Genomic DNA, 20,824 nt, shown 5'->3' on the forward strand with positions numbered 1-20,824 from the left:
CCTGTAAAGAGCGGTGAGCAGTAGAGACATTGGCTGGCGCTTGTTGAGCACCTCCATGTTGAGCAGTGGGACGATCCACCGCTGCTGTGGATGTATAAATAGCTGCTGTCTCAGGATCAGTGAGAGCAGCCTCTCACCTGCACCGACACGAGCGGGCAGGACGTCTGAGGGGCCGTGGCTGACCCCAGAGCAGCGCCGCTCGCACCTGGATGTCAAGACAGCAGCGGAGTCAATAAACAGAACAGGGTGTTGAAATGTGGCCATGGAGGCGCCACAAACAGCCTCAGCACAGAGGAGCTCTGTCCCCTGGTTGTGCCGCCACCAGGCTTCAGTGACGAGGAGTCGGTCTGAGGCTGCTGCTGAAGCTGCTGAAGCTGCTGCTGAAGCTGCTGCTGAAGCTGCTGAAGCTGCTGCTGCTGAAGCTGCTGAAGCTGCTGAAGCTGCTGAAGCTGCTGCTGCTGAAGCTGCTGCTGAAGCTGCTGAAGCTGCTGCTGAGCTGCTGCTGAAGCTGCTGCTGCTGCTGCTGAAGCTGCTGAAGCTGCTGAAGCTGCTGAAGCTGCTGCTGAAGCTGCTGAAGCTGCTGAAGCTGCTGCTGCTGAAGCTGCTGCTGAAGCTGCTGCTGAAGCTGCTGCTGAAGCTGCTGAAGCTGCTGCTGCTGAAGCTGCTGAAGCTGCTGCTGAAGCTGCTGCTGCTGAAGCTGCTGCTGAAGCTGCTGAAGCTGCTGAAGCTGCTGCTGAAGCTGCTGCTAAAGCTGCTGCTGAAGCTGCTGCTGAAGCTGCTGCTGAAGCTGCTGCTAAAGCTGCTGCTGAAGCTGCTGAAGCTGCTGAAGCTGCTGCTGCTGAAGCTGCTGCTGAAGCTGCTGCTGAAGCTGCTGAAGCTGCTGCTGAAGCTGCTGAAGCTGCTGCTGAAGCTGCTGAAGCTGCGGCTGCTGAAGCTGCTGCTGAAGCTGCTGAAGCTGCTGCTGCTGAAGCTGCTGCTGAAGCTGCTGCTGAAGCTGCTGCTAAAGCTGCTGCTGAAGCTGCTGAAGCTGCTGCTGCTGAAGCTGCTGCTGAAGCTGCTGCTGCTGAAGCTGCTGCTGAAGCTGCTGAAGCTGCTGCTGCTGAAGCTGCTGAAGCTGCTGCTGCTGAAGCTGCTGAAGCTGCTGAAGCTGCTGAAGCTGCTGCTGCTGAAGCTGCTGCTGCTGCTGAAGCACTGCTGAAGCTGCTGCTGCTGAAGCTGCTGAAGCTGCTGAAGCTGCCGCTGCTGAAGCTGCTGCTGCTGCTGAAGCTGCCATCCAGTGGTGAAACACTGCCATGGCTCATGGTCGTAACTCCGGACCCTGTTGTTCTGGTGAAGGTGCTCTAATTCATGTGCAGCCTGTGTAGATGAAGCTACTGTCCGTTTACTGGATCTCCTGATCCATTACTGGAACTCCTCCCTGTTGAGCCTGAAGCTGCCAGGACGCTGATGGTTCCACTGCGTGTGTGTTGCTCTGCCTCTTGGTTCCGTCTTACTTTACAACCTGACCCAGTTGCATTGTTACAACGTTGTATCAGACCATTACAGCCAACTGGCCGCCACATTATTCTCTCTCTCTCACATGTGTTACAGAACTAACTGTCTGTCAGCACCACAGACATCGGAACCACATGCACAGCTTCAGACAAGGTTAAAGGTTGAAAGGTAGCAGGCTTTATTGGATACCATCACGGTCCAGTCAGGCAGGGTCAAACACTCAGCGACAGCACAAATAAGGTGCAGGCCGGCTCAGGTCCAAAACAGGCAAGATTGTCACCAGGTAAGAGGTACAGACAAGGAGCAGGCAGGAATCAGGAACAACGAGGATCAGGAACAACGAGGATCAGGAACAACGAGGACCAGGAACAACGAGGACCAGGAACAACGAGGATCAGGAACAACGAGGATCAGGAACAACGAGGACCAGGAACAACGAGGACCAGGAACAACGAGGATCAGGAACAACGAGGACCAGGAACAACGAGGACCAGGAACAACGAGGACCAGGAACAACGAGGATCAGGAACAACGAGCATCAGGAACAGGATCGATATCAGCAAACACAGCAACACTGGACGGTGGCGAGTACACGCGACAATGTGGCAACGGGTTAGTGAGACCTGGAGCTTATATGCTGGAGAGTGATTACTGATACAGACAGGTGTGCATGATGAGACCTGGTGATGACGTGACAGCTGTGGTGCGAGCGGAGCAGGAAGTCCTTCAAAGTAAAACCGGAACTTGACAAACTATGACACGGTCAGTTGCTAGAGGTGTGGACGCTCAGCGCCCTCTCTGCCGATCACCTGGAGCAGTGTGTTCAGCATCTCCAGTCAACACACATTGATATTAATCCAAAAAAACATGTAACAGCAACATCCAATGTATCATTTAGCTGATTATTCTAATATTTTCTTCTGAATCAATAACATGTCCACGACTATGATTAGGCTCCGTATCGCATGCACACAGTTTCTGCTCTCAGCCAATCAGTGACTGTGTGACTCCTGTGGAGGCAGCCCACCAAGATCCACTTAGTGTCCACGTCACTAAGCCGCTTACAGCCGCAGGTGAATGGAGGGAGAAACTGGGAAAGATTTGTTTACATCCATGTGGGACTAATGGTACTGCAGACGACGTCACAACGACATGTTTGTGTTAGAAAGTAGATTCTATTGACTCAACGCTACTTGGTTGTTCTTACTAGTGTGACGTGAAGCCTGGAGTTTGAGGGATCCAAGCAGACGGCATGGAGTGCATCGGCAAGGTACCTGCTGCGTTTCCACACTTAAACTGTAAAGGTTCAGTTTATAAATGAATCAGAATCAAATGCACGTCAGAGAATTTCAGGGGATTGACAGGAATTTCTGCATTCATTCATTGTTACGCAGGGTGTTAAAGGCAGAGCTAATTACTGTACTGATCGTGGTAGATTTAACATATATGTTAAAAATATTTCATATATTCTTACATTTTGTCTTGCTTATATTTTAATGTTTTGTAGATGTTAAATAAAAAAACGGAAGCTGCTCCGCTAAAAGCTGAGCTGTAAATGCGTCTTGGTCCAGAAGGATGCGTGTGAAGGATCCTGTGCAGGAAGCATGGCCGCCTCAGCCCCACTTAATCTAAATCAGACCTGAAGCCTGAAACCAGGTCTTAACCCTCAGAGCAGCCGAGGGGTGAATTATTATCGTTATCAGTAACTGGCAGCATTACAAGCTTTCAGGAAAAAGTGTGTTACTGTATATTAGCAGTGACTGCTTCTTAATGAGCAGTAAAAATATAAAATAGCACAGAATGTGATATTGACATGAAGCTTTGAGTCAGTGTTTGTCCAGTATGTGAAGCAGCATCGTGACCTGAGTCAGGCTTCGTCTTTTTTCCGAAGCTCATTTTCCAGATCACTAAAGGCCTCGGTGCTAATTGAAGCAAATCAGGTAACTGTGTCACCCTCTTGGCTGCGTCACCTCTCCGTCACAGCTCGGGGTCAGAGCTTTAAATGGGTTTGAAGCTCATGGGTTGAATATGGAGTTGGAGTTAGGATGTGGTCGACTCCGCTCCGTCCGCCTCCACAGAGACTGGAAGCAGAGAAACCGAGGCAGCGCTGCTTTAACCCTCCTTCCAGCCAACATGAGCCCAGACACAAAGCGCTCCAGCGCCTGCTCTCTCCCTGCTTTAGTCCTTCCCACCGCCGGGTTCTGTTGACGATCACCCACCCACACATGGACATGTGCTCCATCCAAGCTAAACACTGGCCTCCCATCACATGCTGCAGCGGCGCTGGCCTCGCGGCCTGATTGGAGCGTTAGCGGGCGGCACCGCATCAGAAAGCACCAGGTGAGCGGAGCCACCGCGAAGAGCTTGACTTTCACTTCAGGAGCTATAAATACAGGCACCCTGAGCTGGAGACCCCTCCCGAATAAAAGTCTATATTTAAGACGTCTACACTTTCATTCCAGGAAATGCCGACATATTTAGTAATGCTAATGAAACATGCTAGTATTTACAAATAGAGTCCACGTGAGCCGTACTGTAAGTGTCAGTCTGAGGGCGGCTGTGTTTGAGCAGGGAGGTCGTTCTCAGGCGTTATCTCCGCAGGCGCCCTGGATCCGGTCCAGGCTCAGGACTGAGCGCCCGGTGCCGCTGCAGACACTGATAGTGCTGCTCGGAACAGAGCGACCGACTGATGCAGGGCAGCTCTAGGGGAGAGTCCTGCTGACGGCTCATCTGCCCTCAGCGGGTGCTGCGTCACCTGGACGACCTCCTCAATCAACCATGACCGTCTCCACAGCTTCACGCTTCCTCTGCAGCCTTCTACACCGTGACGCTGGAACACTGCGTCCCCACAGTCACGTGGAGGGTGTGTTGGTGACCCAGCGCCTCAGATGCACGCTGGGTTGTGTAATTCACTGTTTCTGTTCACATGTTTGATGTCACTGAACCCTGTGAGAACACACACAGTAACGGGTCCAGCACGAGTCTTTACGGGCATCAGGGCTTTAGCTCTGGTTTGGGCTCCACCACCTCCCGCTCTGAGTCACTGTGTGTTTGTTCTTCCTTCCAGACTCCAACACCTATTTATTCATTTTCTTCTGAGGACACAACTGGTCCCAGTCATGGAGCTGCCGAAGCTTTCCAATGGTCACCAGCAGCCTGCTGTGGGCGTGCTGGGGGACAGGTATGTGTCCCAGTCAGCTGCTCTTCATGTTGTACATGTGATAAAATGTGCTGGGCCTCATTTACTTTGCTGTGGAAGCTGCAGCGTTCGACCAGAGGAGGAGAAGTTCATTCAGCACAAGAGCGACGGGAAGAAGAGGCCTCAGTTCACCGACGTGAGTGTGCGGCTGCTGGTTGATGCTGAGTCCAGTTACTGAGGCCCAACCGGCGTCACGTCATTTGTTGCTGCAGGCGCTTTGCACAGACTGAGGAGCTGCTGTGTGTTGTCCAGTTTGAAGGTAAAACCTCCTTCGGGATGTCGGTGTTCAACCTGAGTAACGCCATCATGGGAAGCGGCATCCTGGGCCTGTCGTACGCCATGTCCAACACCGGCGTGGTGCTCTTCCTGTGAGTCGCCGCCGCTCCAGCTGCTGCTGCTGCTGCTGCTGCTGCTGTGAGCCCTGTGACATGTGCTCTGCTGTGTTGTGCAGCCTCCTGTTGACCTGCATCGCCTGCCTGTCCTGTTATTCCATCCACCTGCTCCTGCGCAGCGCTGGAGTCGTGGGTAAGGCCTCGCTGGGCCTCGTGCTACCTTCCTCAGGCGTTAGTGCTGCTCTGTGTTTGTGGCTCAGGGACCTGAAGCCTTCCTGTGTTCTGCTCTGGACCGTTTCAGGCATTCGGGCCTACGAGCAGCTCGGCCTGACGGCGTTCGGTCACGCGGGGAAGATTCTGGCAGCCGTCGTCATAACGTTACATAACATTGGAGGTAAAGACATGTGGAATTTGACATGTATGTGTGATGCTAGCGTGAGGCCATGGTCCCAGCATCACGAGTCGCTGCACGTGTGCTAACGCCAAGCGTGTTCTCTGCAGCCATGTCCAGTTACCTGTTCATAGTGAAGTACGAGTTGCCGCTGGTGATCCAAGCCTTCCTCGGTCGGACCACCGGCTCAGAGTGAGTGCTGCTCCACCGTCTTAGCTCTTAGGCCGCCTGCTGGCCCCCTGGGGGCACGGACCCGTCGTCCTCTTTATCTCATTCTGTGGAGGATGTCACAGGGTTCTGTTAAACGGGACCACAGAGGTCCTTTCTCACCAGGCAGTTTGACTTCACATACTTTGCACCACTTGATTTGTGTGAATCTGCCTTTTGACACAGTCCACTGTAGCAAAAGCTGTAGTGATGTTCTCCTGGGCCTCATGTTAACGCTCATGCTGCATTCTGCACCCAGTGAGTGGTTCATGAACGGAAACTACCTCATCCTCCTGGTCACCGTGTGCGTCATCCTCCCGCTGGCCCTGATGAAGCACCTGGGTGAGTCACGCGGCGCTCAGCGAGGCCCCCGGATCAACGCCACCTCGGGTTCACGTGGGGTCTTTTTTTCAGGTTACCTCGGTTACACCAGCGGCTTCTCTCTGACCTGCATGGTCTTCTTCCTCACGGCGGTGAGTCTGACTGTTTCAGAAAGATCAGTGACATCATGAAGAAAAGCAGGTTGTCAACATCATAAATCATTTTCCTGGTCATCAGGTCATTTACAAGAGGTTCAACATCAACTGCCCCCTGGAAGCCTTTGGCAACATCACCGCGAGCACAGACGTCCCAGGAGACACGTGCACAGTCAAGTTCTTCACCATCAACCAAGAGGTCAGAGACCAACTCTGATCTGACAGGAAGCCACACAGGAGGCGCACGGGGCCGAGCCCCTTCACGTTGCTCCTGGAGGATCTGAGCGTGTGCTGTGATTTGCAGACGGCGTACACCATCCCCATCCTGGCCTTCGCCTTCGTTTGTCACCCCGAGGTGCTCCCCATCTACACTGAGCTCAGAGAGTAAGACGCACGCACACACCACTCTGCTGCTGAAGCTGGAGCCAGATCCACTCATTACGTTGCCTCCTGTTTCCCTGAAGTCCGACCAAGAGGCGAATGCAGAACATTGGCAACGTTTCCATCCTGGGGATGTTCATCATGTACTTCCTAACGGCCGTGTTCGGCTACCTGACCTTCTACGGTGAGAACGCATCTGCTCCACAGCGTATCTCAGTGTGACAGGAAGTGGGAAGTGACAGCTGCTAATTGTGTGTGAGCAGACAACACGGAGGCAGAGCTGCTCCACACCTACAGCAGAGTCAACCCCCTGGACGTCCTGATCCTGTGTGTGCGTCTGGCCGTGCTGGTGGCCGTGACTCTCACCGTTCCCGTGGTTCTGTTTCCCGTGAGTGTGAATCACGTCTGTCAACAAGTGTTTTCATGGAGGGTCAATTTGAAAGCCTGGTGCTGACTCCAGATCCGTCGAGCCCTGACGCAGCTGCTGTTCCCGGGGAAACCCTTCCACTGGCTCCGTCACGTCATCATCGCTGCGTCTTTGCTGTTTGCCGTCAACCTGCTCGTCATCTTCGTGCCCAACATCCGGGACATCTTTGGCATTATTGGTGGGATGTCGGACTCATGACAACCTTCTGCTAAAACATGTTGAGTCATGTCACATGTTGAAGTGGCTGTGCTTCCTCCAGGTGCCACCACGGCTCCCAGTTTGATCTTCATCCTTCCTGGACTCTTCTACATTCGCATCATCCCCACCGACCAGGAGCCCATGAAGTCCAGACCAAAGATACAGGTAGAGCAGGTTCATACGGGCCGACCCAGGCTCCCACACTGTGGCCCTCCGCTACACTGACATGTGCTTTGTGTTTTCAGGCTGCGTGTTTCACAGCTCTGGGTTTTATATTCATGACCATGAGCCTGACGTTCATTGGAATCGACTGGATGAGCGGAGAAAAGCGAAATCTGGGCGGCCACTGAAGCAGATCCTTCCTCCAGCTCCTATGGGTGGAAAGCCAAGACTCCACCTCCCGCTGGATGGTTCTGGGCTTCAGAGAGACTGTTCTTATCCCACATGGACAATCCGATCCTCCAGACGCTGAGAGGAGCTTTGAGCCGTCAGGTGGACACACACCATCAGAATCTATCACAGCTGGTGACGAGGCCTCTGCCCTGACATAAGCTAAGTGTGGTTCTTATTAATGCAATATGAAGAGTGAACTGTGCAAATGTAATTCTGCACAGTTTGGTGCTGCTTGAATATCTATTTCAAATAGATCTCATCATGGTGTTTAACACTGATTTGTTCCTGCTTAGACAGCCACAGTGCAAGTTCTTAAACACACGCAAATGATTCACCTCACGTGATGGACTGTGTACTGTAATTCTGCAGATCAGTAATTAGCCAAAGTCTGACGCCAAGTTCATATAACTTTGGACCAAGTCATTCATTTGTGAATTTTGTTTAATAAATATTTACAAAAGGCAAAATCTGTATTTTCTTTGATATGACTCAAAAACACGAGGGAGGAGGCTGAAGGCTCTGCCTGAGTAGCTGAAGCAGTTTGTAAGGCATCTTTATTTAAGCTGGTGCCACACATACAACAATGCTTTGCGTATGAGGCTGGACAACGTCAATGAACTACATTCAAAGTCCATTTATGCAGCTCGTTCAGTTGAAATATTAATCATGTCAATGAATTAACTCGTCTGAAAAACAGTGGATTGATTATTGTATTAAAAGTGTGGGATTTGATTTTACAATATTTTATGAAAACATTTCATACAGAAATAGGATTGGATTTCTATACATTAGAACAGACAAGGCCTGGCAGCGCTCTCTGCTGTCCAGTGTGGGAACAGACCAGTGGAACCAGTGACTGTCCACAGGAGATGGTTTTCTCCATCGATACCATCCATAAGCTTGTGCATTAAACTGCCACATTAGTTTCCATATGAAACAAATCATTCAATGAATCCTCTGAAACCAAGCAGCAACATGGCGACGGTAATGAACAGCAGTTTCTCTGGTGGTGGAGCCCGACCTGCTGTTCAAGTCCGATGCAGGTGGAGGCACTGCTCCTTCAGCCCTCCCGCACTTTGGCGGCCAGCGCAGTGTTCTCCTGCCGAATGGCCCTGTAGTCGTCCAGGATCCTCTCCAGGTTGGCCACAGTCTTATTCCCGTTTTCAGTCTCGATCTGTAGGAGTAAAAAGCAAAAAAAGTACCGTCACTTTGATTTGTGTGTGTCCACTCATCTGTGGTGAAGCTGCAGCTAGTCTAGTTGTTAGACAGACTGACTCGCCTGCCGCCATTTTATTAAACAATAATAAACAACATATGTACATATTTACAGCTGATGATCTAAGTGGTAGAAAGGCTCATACTAGCACTTAACTCCTCATCACTGACACCTTCTGGATTTGAAAGGTAACATCTTCCTAAAGATGCAGTGTTTTATGCCTGCAGCATATTTGTTAAAGCTGTAGCTGCTGACAGACAAACTGATCTCATCATATCAGACGGGGAGTGAACAAGTCCTACCTGCTCCTCTAGGTCACGAATCTCCCTCAGAATCGTTCCTGTGTCTTCAATGGTTTGGATTAGTTGGTTGCAGTTCTAAAACAACATCCAGGACAAACGTGACGTATAATCACTGTGTCACGACAGCGACAATATAAGGTGAGAAAAGGAGACAGTGACGTACTTCGTGGAGAGCAGCCAGGTACTTGTAGGATTTACGGACAGATTCGTCTTTTTTAGCATCCTATGAGTGGAAAGACATAGAAATGATTACAATATAAAATGTGGAGCTAATTCACTGCAAGAGACTGTAAGTGAATTTGATTAAATGTTCTTATTAGTACAACTGGGACCAGAACACAACTAGACCAGTTGTAAACCTCTGCTACCTTAAAGACCAGCTCATCAGTCACAGCAAAGGTCCGGTCCAGTTTCCCGGTCAGGTTGTTGATGTCCTTCTGAAGCTCTTTAGTGTCGGACAGAATCTGCAAAGTCAACACACTGTTGAGAATTGTTGCTGCTGGTAAACAGCGTATGTCACAACACTCGACTGCTGGATATTTACACATGCATGTAACATAACTAAACCGTGTGCTCTTAAGCTCTGCTTGTAAACACACTTCAGAAAATTTGAGTTGTTAAGGTAAATAAAATGAAATTTTCTTTCTATGGCTGAATATCACAATCGTGTTTCATTGGCTGCAACAGCTGTTGAGTAAGTGACATCTTTGTTTACTTTTGTAATTTCCTCCTTCTGTTTCTTGATGTTGCTGACGATCTCCAGAATCCTTTGTGTGTACGCTGAGCGAGACGCGTCCTGAGGCAGATTTTCCAACTCTGTGACCTACCAAAAAAAAAGCAGAACACAAACTGTCAAACACACAAGTTTCATTCAGCACCAAGTCAGAAACAATCAGAGACTGGATTCCAAAACTCGCTGAGCTAATACAGACGCTTCCACATGTGGTTAGAGTCCGTTCGTTACCAGTTGCTTGTACACGTCTTCCTTCTTCTTGGCTTCCTCCGTTGACACGCGGATTTTATCATGCAGAGACTTGATTTCTGACAACTTTCTGGAAGACTCCACCTGAAGACAATGAGATGAAAAAAATCAAATCATTTCAAACAGTTTCCAGCCCTTGTTCTAACCTCAGACACAGTGCAGTTATTAATGTAGCTTATTAAAGCTTCATACAGAATTCCACGTCTCACTCACTTCCTGGTTGCTACAGATTTCCTTGAGCCTGCGATGCTCCTCAATGAGTGGAGCGCGGTGTTTCTCCCACTGGGAAGCCAGGTTCACCACCCGCTTGGCACTGGCCTCCACCTGAGCCTGGAGCAACAAACACAGGATTCACCCAATCTGGATAGGACAAGATGTCTGCGGTCGTCACAGCTGGGCCGGGAGGTTCCCACCTGGAGTTTGAGCAGGTTGTTCTCGGCATCAGGCAGCAGGTCGATGGTTTTCTTCTTCACAAGAATTTTCTCCTCTTTGTCAGAGTTTCCCAGCTCTGTCTGCTTCAACTCGTCCAACATCTGCACCAAACACCGTCCACATGAAGAGTGAGAGTCTCAAACTTTATCTCCCTTTATGCAGCTTATTCTACTTTTCTACGCTCTAGTTTAAGCAAGTAATGAGTAAGTGACCAGTTATATCAGTAGCTGATAGTATATTTAATTACGTTAAGCTAATAAGCCACTAAGACGACAAGCGCCCTGGTTTGTTAGCACTCGCTGGCCGCCTGCCAGTTCTTCACACTGACTCTGACTCTGAAGATAAAAGAGTCTGTCTCTTCTTAAAAGACATGTTTTGGATTGGAAGTAGGTATAAATCATCAGCAGTGAGTAAAAAAGGCCAACGGGTAAAGAAATGTGAACACATGCTGTATAGCTGCATAGTGATGCATGTCCTAGCTCCACGTGGTGTCAAAGTCCTTAGATTTAGCTTGTGTGTGTGTGTGTGTGTGTGTGTGTGTGTGTTGTTTTACCTGTGTATTAGTCACAGTCATGTGCTTCATGTCTGCTGTTAGCTGTTCAACATTGCTGCAAAGCTGCTCGAACTGCTTCTGTAGCGACGCCAGCTCCTCCTGTTGACGGAGCTGGATATCGCCCTCTGACTGACGCCCAGTGGGGACAGAGGCGGTTACTGCTGACACCTCCTAGAGGACACATGCACACATGTTTCGAGAGTTTGTTTTTAACCCGGCTGTAGTTGAGCATTTGCCCGTTGGAGTGATTCTTACCTGTGTGAAGGTGAATTTCTGTGTGTGGGTGAAGTGTGTCCCCTTGGTCAGAATGTCGTCTGAGGGGGCTGAGCCTCGGAAGGCCTGCAGTAGCTCGCTCAGGTCAGAGCTGGAGCGAGCTCCAGAGAATGAACTGTCTGGGGGTGGCAGTACAGCAGAACGCAGCTGCTCCTGGATGCGTTTATGCAGCCGACTCATCTTCCTGGACCGGTACTCCTGATCAGAGGCAGACAAGTACGCTGAATGTCAAATAGTTTATACCAGATATGCTGATCAGCATTTCTATGCACGCACACACACGTTACTAACAGAGCAGCAGAGCTGGGTGCAACGTCATCACACTGATAAAGTCACTGTGGAAACAGGACATCACTGCAGCTGCAGTGGGCGGCGGCGATGACTTGCCTGTGGGGTGAGGCGAGACAGGAGTCCCTGACTCTTCCACTCATTGTCCCACTCCTGAGCAGCAGTCAGCTCAGCCGTGTGCTGCTCCATTATGGACGCCACCACAGAGGCATGATGGGAAGGCTGGGCTGTCACAGGAGGAAGGATGTCCCGCTGGTAGTCTTTCAGCTCTGAAGTCACACCAAACATGTTATTCCTATTACTTCTGCTCTTTCTTCAGTAAAGCGCAAGTGCAGAAATTTGCTGCCTGTAGAACCGTTAATCAGCTGTTCTCTGCACAGACAAACGCAAGCTCACAAAAACAGATGAAACTGGGATCCCCCCACATCGACTGATATTCGTGTTACCTTTCAGGTGCTTCTTGTCTGGACCTTTAGTGCAGTACGGTAAACTGAGGGGCTGAACCTGGAAGCTGTGTAATGATCCTAAACCCTGAACAGGAAATCAATGTGTGAGAAACTATTCATTTTTCCTTAGGCAACCTGCATTTGATTACAAACATGACGATAAGCTGTGTGGACACGTGTTGATGCTGTTCGTGAAAATGTAATTTTAAAGCACCTACTTGTGTTTCACTCTGCAGTGGCAGTCTGCAGTTTGTCGGCAGCCAGGGAACAGCCAGCTGGGCTTTGACTGCGGCAGCGACGGCTCGTTGGAGGACCACAGATTTACCTTCAGGAGGAGAAGGAGCATTTCTGAAATCTATTGCTGTCTGGGTTTCTCTCCCTGTTGAACTCTGGGCAGTGAGATGCCTGTGTGGCCAACAGACAGAAAGGTGTGCTTTGCACCTGTTGGCTGATCTGAGGCCTCTGCGCTCTCTCTAGGCAGCTTCTCCACCAGGAACATGAGCAGGGAGCGGATCTCTGGCTCGTTGCTGTACAGAAACGTCTGGTAGCCTATCTCCCCTTTATAGCCAATGTCCTGTAAAACCAATGACACATTAGACAAGGCAAAAAAGCCAGGTCTTAACTGAGCAGAGGTGTTGTACCTGACAGGCCTGTGCGAGGCTCATGCCCACTCTGAAGCGGGCAGACATGCCTGGAGGCAGGGAGGTGGGCAGAGCGCTGCCCAGACCTGGATCGATCACTCGGACACATCTCACCACCGCCTCCACTATCAGCTCGCTGCTGAACTCTTTGATGCTGTCAGTGTCCTCGCTCACCTCCCTGTGGGTCACAAATCAGTTGCAAGTGAAATTTTCCCACTGTGGGACAAACACAGGTTTATCTTATCTTAAGCACTGACACTGCATTAGATGCAAGCTCACAGAAGCCGCACAAACAGCAGCAGCTACAGGGATAAACTTATATCTGTTTGGTCTGTATGATTAAATTTGCAGCTGTCACTCAACGGGCCCGTTTGTCTGACTGACACTTTGTGAAACTACTGTCACGTTACGTGTCACGTTATCAGCTGATGTTCACAACGTGTCTCCCGTCAGCGAGCGAACAGGGTGAAGTCACTGTCATACACACATGCACATACACACATGTACATCAGTTAATGAAATCCTCGCAGAACTTACGTCCCGACTTGTTTGAGGGCGTGAATCAGGATTTTGTCAACTTCCTCCATCGCTGAAGTTTCTGAGGATTGTTAAAATGTAAAAACTAACAGACAGGGTGGAAGCAGCACATCTGGTACTGGCGGTGTTATGAAATAACACCCGATTAGCTGATGTTAATATGGCTTTCCCATGAAAAGCAGGCTACACACCTAGCTTCCATCCTGTTAGCTAGCTAGGAGCTAACTGCTAAGCAAAGCTGCTCCCCGAGCTTCCCTGACAAAATCAACCGTAAGTCTCCGTTGCATTTGAAACGCCGCGTTACGAACCAGCAAACTAGAGGCACGACTGTGTTCTGGAGTGGAGCTTATCAGGTCTAGACACGCAACGAATCTGACATTTATGACTTGTCCAGTGTGGAAATTCAGTAATAGGCGAACGCGGCAGCGGTGTTGCTGGAACACGGAGTTTCTTCTCGGCGAGAACAAACGGGAAGAGACTACTCTGGGACATCATTTCCCAGCATGCACCACCAGCGACCGTCTCATGACCGGATGGGAGCTGTAAGGATCACGAGGGCTATCATGCTGATAGATGTACGAAGAATATTTATAATATTATTTTTTAAGTTAAAGTGAAACTCTTTGCTTATATTGGTTTGAAATGACATCTTCTTCGTGTAAAATCTGTTATGCGAGTTTTACTTTTGACATCCCACTGCTTCGCCTCCTGTTGTACCTGTTATATCCGCCAGGTGGCGACTCCACCGCTGCGAACCCTGTGTGAAATCAAAGCCGAAGAAGATCACGAACTGGAGGAACTCGACCAGTGTCCCTCATCATCATGTTATTGATCATCATGTCGGCGTAGAAGGGAAACGGAACCCAGAACGAATTAGCACCGGGTTCCGAGCCGTGACGGAGTCCTTAAGATGGCAGGCGAGGAGGAGAGGGGGGTGGTCCGAGTCAAAGTCAAGGTAGGATGACGGAGGTCCGAGCAACAAATAGTCCGCCGACGTCAGGCAGATCGTCTGCTGCTAGCTAGCAGCGTTGTCCCGGGATTGATCTGTCTGCGCACAGCTCGGAGCTGCTTAACGCGTTTCAGTGCTGAAGCTTTTGTGACATTCTGTCTAGAACAGAAAGAGGAGCGTGAGTTCTGTTCCTGCGCTGACGTCCTCTCTTTTTATGGACACATTGTTTGTTTTGCTGATCCAACAGCTGGATGAGCTAACGGCTGATGTGGTATTAAAGGCCTCTCAGCACCTGGATATGACTGACACGGCGATAACCCCCGCGTATCGCGTTCTTATCGATAATAACACCAGCATAGATGCGTCGAGCACACACACTGACGTCACCCTGTTTGCACGCAAACGCATCACATCCCCCCGCGCTCCCAACGCGTTGGTCGGTGCGGGAGACGGCGCTTGTGACGTACGATGCTTCAGACGCGTATATACAAAAGGACAAAACACGTAACTATATAACGATAATTTACAAGCCAGTGTATTTAGAATGAGCACGCAGTACAGTTTGGAAGTACTTTGTTTTGATCTATCGTTTGCTTTGCTGCCTGTCTTTTATGGTGCTGCATTCACTGCCTTATAGCTGAGTCTATTTACTGAGAGGCAAAGGAACTTTCAGACTGTGATGTAATGCTTTTCAGAAATGTGATGGGGTGCTCCCTGTGGAGTTTCGCTCCTTTGCTGTTGATCCTCAGATAACGTCACTGGAGGTCCTTCAGCACATTCTCATCCGAGCCTTTGACTTGAACGGGTAAGATTGCTGCATAATGTTGTGTGATGATGTGCTACAGTATGAGAGCTTTTCCTTCACTCAGCACATGTGTCAGCATTTGCTTGTTCTGCTTGTTGAACTAGGAAGCGTAATTTTGGGATCAGTTACTTGTCTCGAGACCGGAGTGGTGCCGAAATGTATCTGTCCCTGCTGTCTGACTGGGACCTGGATGTTGCATTTGTCAGTGCAGCCAAACCATTTTTGCAGCTTAAGATGGACATAAAACCTTCAGAAGACAGTAAGACCTGCACTCCTCCATTAACCACATTATCACACCAGAAAATAAAAACATTTACATAGAATAACCTTCAACAAGGTGTTATACACAGTAAACCTGAAATAAAGCATGTTCACCTGCAGGTCCTGTTATGGAGGACTGGGACATCATAAGCCCCAAAGACGTGATTGGCTCTGAGCAGCTTTTCGCAGAGAGAACTAGATCCCTGGCATCTGCAGCACTTCCTTTCACCCAGTCTCTGCTGTCCCAGGTTTATTACCCAGTACTTCAGCTCACAGGGTTTGATTACACTTCAGCCTTTACAGGTTTGCTCAGGTGTTGAATTGTGTTCAGGTGGGCCGGACCTTGTCCAGAGTCCAGCAGGCCTTCAGCTGGTCTTATGGCGAGGAGATCAAGCCCTTTAAGCCTCCTCTGAGCGATGCCGAGTTTCACAGTTACCTCAACGGACAAGGCCAGTTGACACGACCTGAGGATCTGAGGCTACGAATTTATCACGGGGGTGTGGAGCCGTCACTGCGCAAGGTACGTCCTGAAAGTTTAAATCAGAATTCTAGTCCCAAACTGTGCAGGAACCACGACATATATCTGAGAAATTATGAACCATGAACCTTTCCCCTGTGTGCTGAAAGGTTGTGTGGCGGTACCTCCTGAACGTCTACCCGGATGGACTGAGTGGACAGGAACGCATGGACTACATGAAGAGGAAGACAAGGGAGTATGACCAGCTGAAGAGGGAGTGGACAGGCCGCGTCACTCACGAGGAGCTTGAGTTTATCCGTGGAAATGTTCTAAAAGACGTCCTGAGGACAGACCGGGCGCATCCGTACTATGCAGGCTCAGAGGACAGCCCACATTTAACCGCCCTGACTGATCTGCTCACTACATTTGCCATCACACATCCACAGGTTTGTCACTATTTTTTGTATTTCTAATGTTTTCTTTCCACTTTTGCTTTAAGGCCCAGACACTGCTTTGGTTACATTTACATTTGTTTTTGCAAGAAGATAAAGTCAAATACTGTAAACAACACAATCTGTATTCACCTCGTTGATGCTGACTGTGGCTAAAACCTGGTAAATATATTCATGTACTTATTTATTACATTTGTGGGGTTCTAGGACCTGTCTCCTGTGTGATATGTGGGCGTCTGTAACTTTGTGTTTATGTGGTGTTTTTCAGATTTCGTACTGTCAAGGCATGAGCGATATCGCCTCTCCTATACTTGCAGTGATGGACAATGAGGCGCATGCCTTCATCTGCTTTTGTGGCATCATGAAGCGCTTGGAGGGAAACTTCAGGCCGGACGGGCAGCTCATGTCTGTTAAGTTCCAGCATCTAAAGCTGCTTCTCCAATACTCCGATCCTGAGTTCTACTCGTACCTGGTGTCCAGAGGCGCGGACGACCTCTTCTTCTGTTACCGCTGGCTGCTTCTGGAGCTTAAGAGAGAGTTTGCGTTTGACGATGCTTTGAGGATGCTGGAGGTAACATGGAGCTCTCTGCCTCCAGATCCTCCTGAAACGGAGGTGGAGCTTTTGGGGCCACCCCTGGAGGCGGACGACAACGTGGGCTGCCAGGACAAGGACAAGGCTGTTGAGAACTGCCTCCAAGATGAAAAAGAACAAAAGGAGAAGCAGCGGCGGCGACACATGCTGAGGCCTTCAAGAGAAGAACCAGACGAGCGCATGAGCGCAGGAGCGGAGGACAAAGACTCGCGAAAGGGAAGTGGTGGTGATATTTATCACCTGAGCACAGAAAAAACTCACTTCCAGGCTCCTCTGTATGAAAGGCAAAGCAGCTTTGGGGAGTTTAAGTACTATACTGCACGCAATGACAATAGCTTTGATATGGAGGATGCTGAGCAGCCACAAGGCTCGGTAGCTAGCATCGCAAGGCGCCAGTCCACCTTGGACAGTGAGGACGACCCAGGAGAGAGAACGCCTCTAATAAAAGCCTCTGTGGCATCGTTGCCTCCGCCCTGCCCCGATGCCCCGCCCACGTGCAAGACGCTCACTCCCACATCTACAGCTACACCCTCCATCTGGCCCAGCGATTCCTCAGACTCGGCCCCAGCCAGTGGAGGAGGCAGCCCACCAGCCTTACCCGTCCCCGGAGCCTCCACCTCCTCAGTCCAGGTGGGCTGTGCCGGCGTTAACTCGCCTACAACCGCTGTGAGAGCAGCTGTGGCTTCTCCTTCCCACACGCGATCCCTGCTCTCCTCACCTATTCTGTCCTTTGGAAGAGGCTCCTCGCTGTCCGGCAGCAGGTCGTCCTCCAACAATCTCCCTTCACCTGGCAACAAATCCCCCAGCACCACAGCCAACACGCCCAGTTCCACGAAAGCCGAGACCACCGGCATCAAGCAGTGCTCCCTGCCACCGCCCCAGGAGTTTGGAAAAGGCAACCCCTTCATGCTGTTCCTGTGCCTGTCCATCCTGCTGGAGCACCGGGAGCACATCATCAAGAACGGCCTGGACTACAATGAGATGGCCATGCACTTTGATCGCCTCGTCCGGCGCCACAACCTCAGCAGGGTGCTGCAGCGAGCCAAGGCCTTATTTGCAGACTACTTACAGAGTGAAGTGTGGGACTCGGAGGAGGGGGACGAAGTCAGCTCAGACTCCCCAACGACAGCGAGCGCTGCTCAACACTCCCCGTCTCCACCCGCCTCAGTCAGGCCTATTTACAGCCCGTTAGCGTCACCTCCGAACTCAACCTACAACCTCGCCACCACCATTCCCTCGCCAACAGTCCAAGGGTCCCTCCTGCCCACTTGATTCTGTCCTAGACCACCGTCTCAGTGAGCTTCTGTGGCCCCTTGGAGCCTCCCACATGGATCTGGGCTGTTATGCTTCATTTTACTCTGTTTAAGCTTGAATTTAGAACTTCTCTGTTAGAAGTCACTGTAAAATTTCACTTTTCATGTCTGTTCTTCAGTTGGGAATGAACTCCCTTAATCACTTGGAAGGTGCTGATCCTAAATCCCAGGGTTTGACAGTCAGACACTTGGCTTGTCTGAGTTCTGCTGGAACCAACACAAGTAGAGCCACTTTGCATTTAGCCTGAGTTGCCCTGTTCATTTACAAGCTGTTCTTATGTCCAAACATGTTCTACTGAGGTTTAAAGGCATTAAAGTTAAAGGAAAACCCCTGAGACTGTACTTTAGGCTGTAACTGAACCAAGGTTTAACTCATCATTCAGTCAATTTAACGCTGTGGTGGTTGTATCTACTATAGTCTTCTCTAGTAAATACACACATTCAGGTTCATGTATGAACCTCCAAACCTGCTGGACTCACTTGTCACCGTTTACCTTAAAGAATAGTCATTCATTTACATGGAGAAGTGGGCGAGGATCTAACAAGTTCCTCTTAGTTTTCTGTATCCACTCATTTAAACTATGTAGAGATTAGTGGAATGAAAACGGCAGAGGCTCTGGTTCCCACAGCTAATGTTTGCACTGTTGCTACTTGAATAAACAGCGCAGCAATTAAAGTACAAATATCCTCAATCAGTCCCATTGAAACGACTTTGAAGACATGAGATGAGAAGTGATGACTGAGTGACGGCTCTGGGCTTGTTTACAGTGCAAAGCCTTCATTAAAGCGTTGGAACAACATGGGCACTGACTAATAAGGGAAGAGTCCAGATCGTAAACTGGGCCCAAACCATGACCGGCTCCTTTTCATGCCGCCTGGTTGTTCGTGTCTGTCTTTTTTGTCTTGTTGCCATGAAGCTGATCAAATGGAAGGTTAAACGGCTCCTTCATGTGTGTGACGTGGTTACACTGCTTTATATTCAGGGTTTGGGCTCAATGCAATACTTATGTTACAGAACATTCATCTACGTCTGTGTGTTTTTCCTTTATTACTTCTTTAACTGTGACTCAGCGGATCTTCTGGTCCTAAATTCAACCCGTGGAGCGTCATTATGGCTGAGGTTTTGTTCAAACACTTCAAGTTTCTGCATCCAAACTACCACAGGAGCAAATGTGCATTATTTACTGCTTCGCTGGCTTTTTATCGCATCACTTAGCACTTTGGTTTTGCTGTTTTCCAAAGAAAGAACTTTGCTTCTGCGTCTGTTTTGTTTGTTATGATTTCAAAGAATCTATATATTTACCGTTGTGATATTTGAGTTCTGCTCGTTTACGTGTCATGTGGCTGGCTGCATTTTTACTTGTCTGCTTGCTGTAGGCAAAGGGAAAGAATGAATATGTCGCGATGCCACTTTATCCGACCGGTGGTAGAAACAAGCCTTTGTCCAGCCTTGTGGCAGAGAAGTGCCTCGATGCTTGTAATGAGCAGCCTTCATTTCTGTTTGGTTTTATTAATGTCGCTCACATTGTGTCATTATACAGTCTGATGTAAAAGCCACTTGATTAATACAAGCACAAGTGTTGGACTGACCAAACTAAGATGTTCATAGGATCAGTGACTGTCACCATTAACTATTGGGCACAAACAGCAAAGTTATTCTTGGAAGGAGTAAGTAAATCTCCATGAGTCTGTGTGTTTCTGCATGAGTCCTAATATCTCATGCTCTGTTGTCAAAAACATTGACAGAATTTTCAGACATATTAGACATATACACAGATTTTCAGTTTTGAATCCAAATTTCCCCCAAATGGGGAATTTGTGGAAATTGATTTGAAGACGCTGTAGTTTTAATGTAAGAGGCTGAAACTGTTGGTCTCGTTAAAATGATTTGATGAAAGGTTGTAGCTTCACAGTCACAATGAAGGTTAAGCAGGTGGAAGGAATTCACGCTTTTAGACGCCACAACATGAGACAGAGTCTCTTAAAACCTTCATTTCTTTTCCGTTTCAACATTGTTTTAGTGTTTTCTCAGATGTCTGTGATGGCTCCACTTCCACAGGGGAAGTTCCTCTCTGACAAGAGCTCATGATTAAACAGAGACTGAACATTTGTCATGTTTTAAAAAGGCCCATGTGGCTATTGTGGTTACGACTCTTATGCTCGGTTTTACCTCCTTTTGTAAATCTGTATTTGAATTGTATTCAAGGTGAAGCAGCTGGGCTCTCAGCAAGAAAAGGTTTCTTCTCAAATGATATACAGTATGTGCACAAAGTTAAACTTTTTAATCCTACAACACACAACAGTGTTATTGATTGTATATTGGACACAAATAAATAATCAATGCAAGGGTCTGGTTGAAGGATTCTTTATTTTAATTCATTTAATTAAAAATGCTACAAAACCATGAAGGCTTTATTTTAAGTTAATTGTATTTGTTGTTTGTTGGTGAAGCTAAGCATCTGAAAATAATTTTCCTTAACATGAAATGATGCATCACAGAGTTTATTTGTATGTGAAGCATCACCAGAACTTATAATGAACTTATAATAGAATGTGTCATCTAGACTAGAATTTGTGAGAAACTGAGGACAGCGCTTCTTGTCAACACAGAAACTAATTTTTTCGGTTTTGTGACTGAATCGGTGTGAACTGTGATGTGATCCTACAGAGGTACGGGTGCATCTCAGCAGATTAGATGATTAGATCATTATAGTGGAGTTGTTCTTTTCTAAGTCCAGTTTGCTGTGATAGCCTTTAGCTCCAGCACCTCTGCCTTTCACACGTGTCCGGTCTGCTCAACTCAGCAAACAGACTTTTTGACCTTCTG

At 48.8% G+C, this 20,824-nt stretch overlaps 3 protein-coding genes across 6 annotated transcripts; 2 read left to right on the forward strand and 1 right to left on the reverse strand.

Annotated features, from left to right (window-relative positions):
• Positions 1-3,478: 3,478 nt before the first annotated feature.
• LOC114858296 (sodium-coupled neutral amino acid transporter 3-like) lies at positions 3,479-7,955 on the forward strand. Of its 4 annotated transcripts, none has more exons than XM_029155408.3 (16): positions 3,479-4,357; positions 4,562-4,675; positions 4,754-4,829; positions 4,946-5,061; positions 5,145-5,218; positions 5,327-5,419; positions 5,527-5,608; positions 5,883-5,965; positions 6,038-6,096; positions 6,182-6,298; positions 6,404-6,483; positions 6,564-6,664; positions 6,744-6,868; positions 6,941-7,085; positions 7,167-7,270; positions 7,351-7,955. In XM_029155408.3, the coding sequence occupies exons 2-16, from the start codon at positions 4,614-4,616 to the stop codon at positions 7,453-7,455; spliced, it is 1,422 nt and encodes a 473-aa protein (XP_029011241.1). In that variant the 5' UTR covers positions 3,479-4,357; positions 4,562-4,613; the 3' UTR covers positions 7,456-7,955. The 4 variants fall into 4 exon arrangements, with proteins under 4 accessions (XP_029011241.1, XP_029011242.1, XP_029011239.1 ...); XM_029155409.3 differs by having other exon boundaries at positions 4,760-4,829; XM_029155406.3 differs by having other exon boundaries at positions 3,479-4,675.
• Positions 7,956-8,035: 80 nt separating this feature from the next.
• ccdc22 (coiled-coil domain containing 22) lies at positions 8,036-13,631 on the reverse strand. Its single transcript, XM_029155365.3, has 16 exons — positions 13,169-13,631; positions 12,632-12,809; positions 12,432-12,564; positions 12,209-12,315; positions 11,991-12,075; positions 11,644-11,813; positions 11,239-11,454; positions 10,984-11,154; positions 10,412-10,531; positions 10,212-10,328; positions 9,981-10,082; positions 9,732-9,839; positions 9,385-9,480; positions 9,180-9,239; positions 9,017-9,091; positions 8,036-8,672 (listed from the first exon to the last, which is right to left on the reverse strand). Exons 1-16 carry the CDS (start codon positions 13,216-13,218, stop codon positions 8,559-8,561), a joined length of 1,902 nt encoding a protein of 633 aa, XP_029011198.1. The 5' UTR covers positions 13,219-13,631; the 3' UTR covers positions 8,036-8,558.
• A 268-nt stretch (positions 13,632-13,899) lies between these two features.
• tbc1d25 (TBC1 domain family, member 25) lies at positions 13,900-20,401 on the forward strand. The gene is made up of 7 exons (XM_029155298.3): positions 13,900-14,123; positions 14,813-14,922; positions 15,027-15,181; positions 15,304-15,431; positions 15,515-15,703; positions 15,811-16,086; positions 16,361-20,401. Exons 1-7 carry the CDS (start codon positions 14,079-14,081, stop codon positions 17,954-17,956), a joined length of 2,499 nt encoding a protein of 832 aa, XP_029011131.1. The 5' UTR covers positions 13,900-14,078; the 3' UTR covers positions 17,957-20,401.
• Positions 20,402-20,824: the final 423 nt, after the last annotated feature.

Source organism: Betta splendens, chromosome 7 (assembly GCF_900634795.4).
Source record: "Betta splendens chromosome 7, fBetSpl5.4, whole genome shotgun sequence".
NCBI classification, from domain to species: Eukaryota; Metazoa; Chordata; class Actinopteri; order Anabantiformes; family Osphronemidae; genus Betta; species Betta splendens.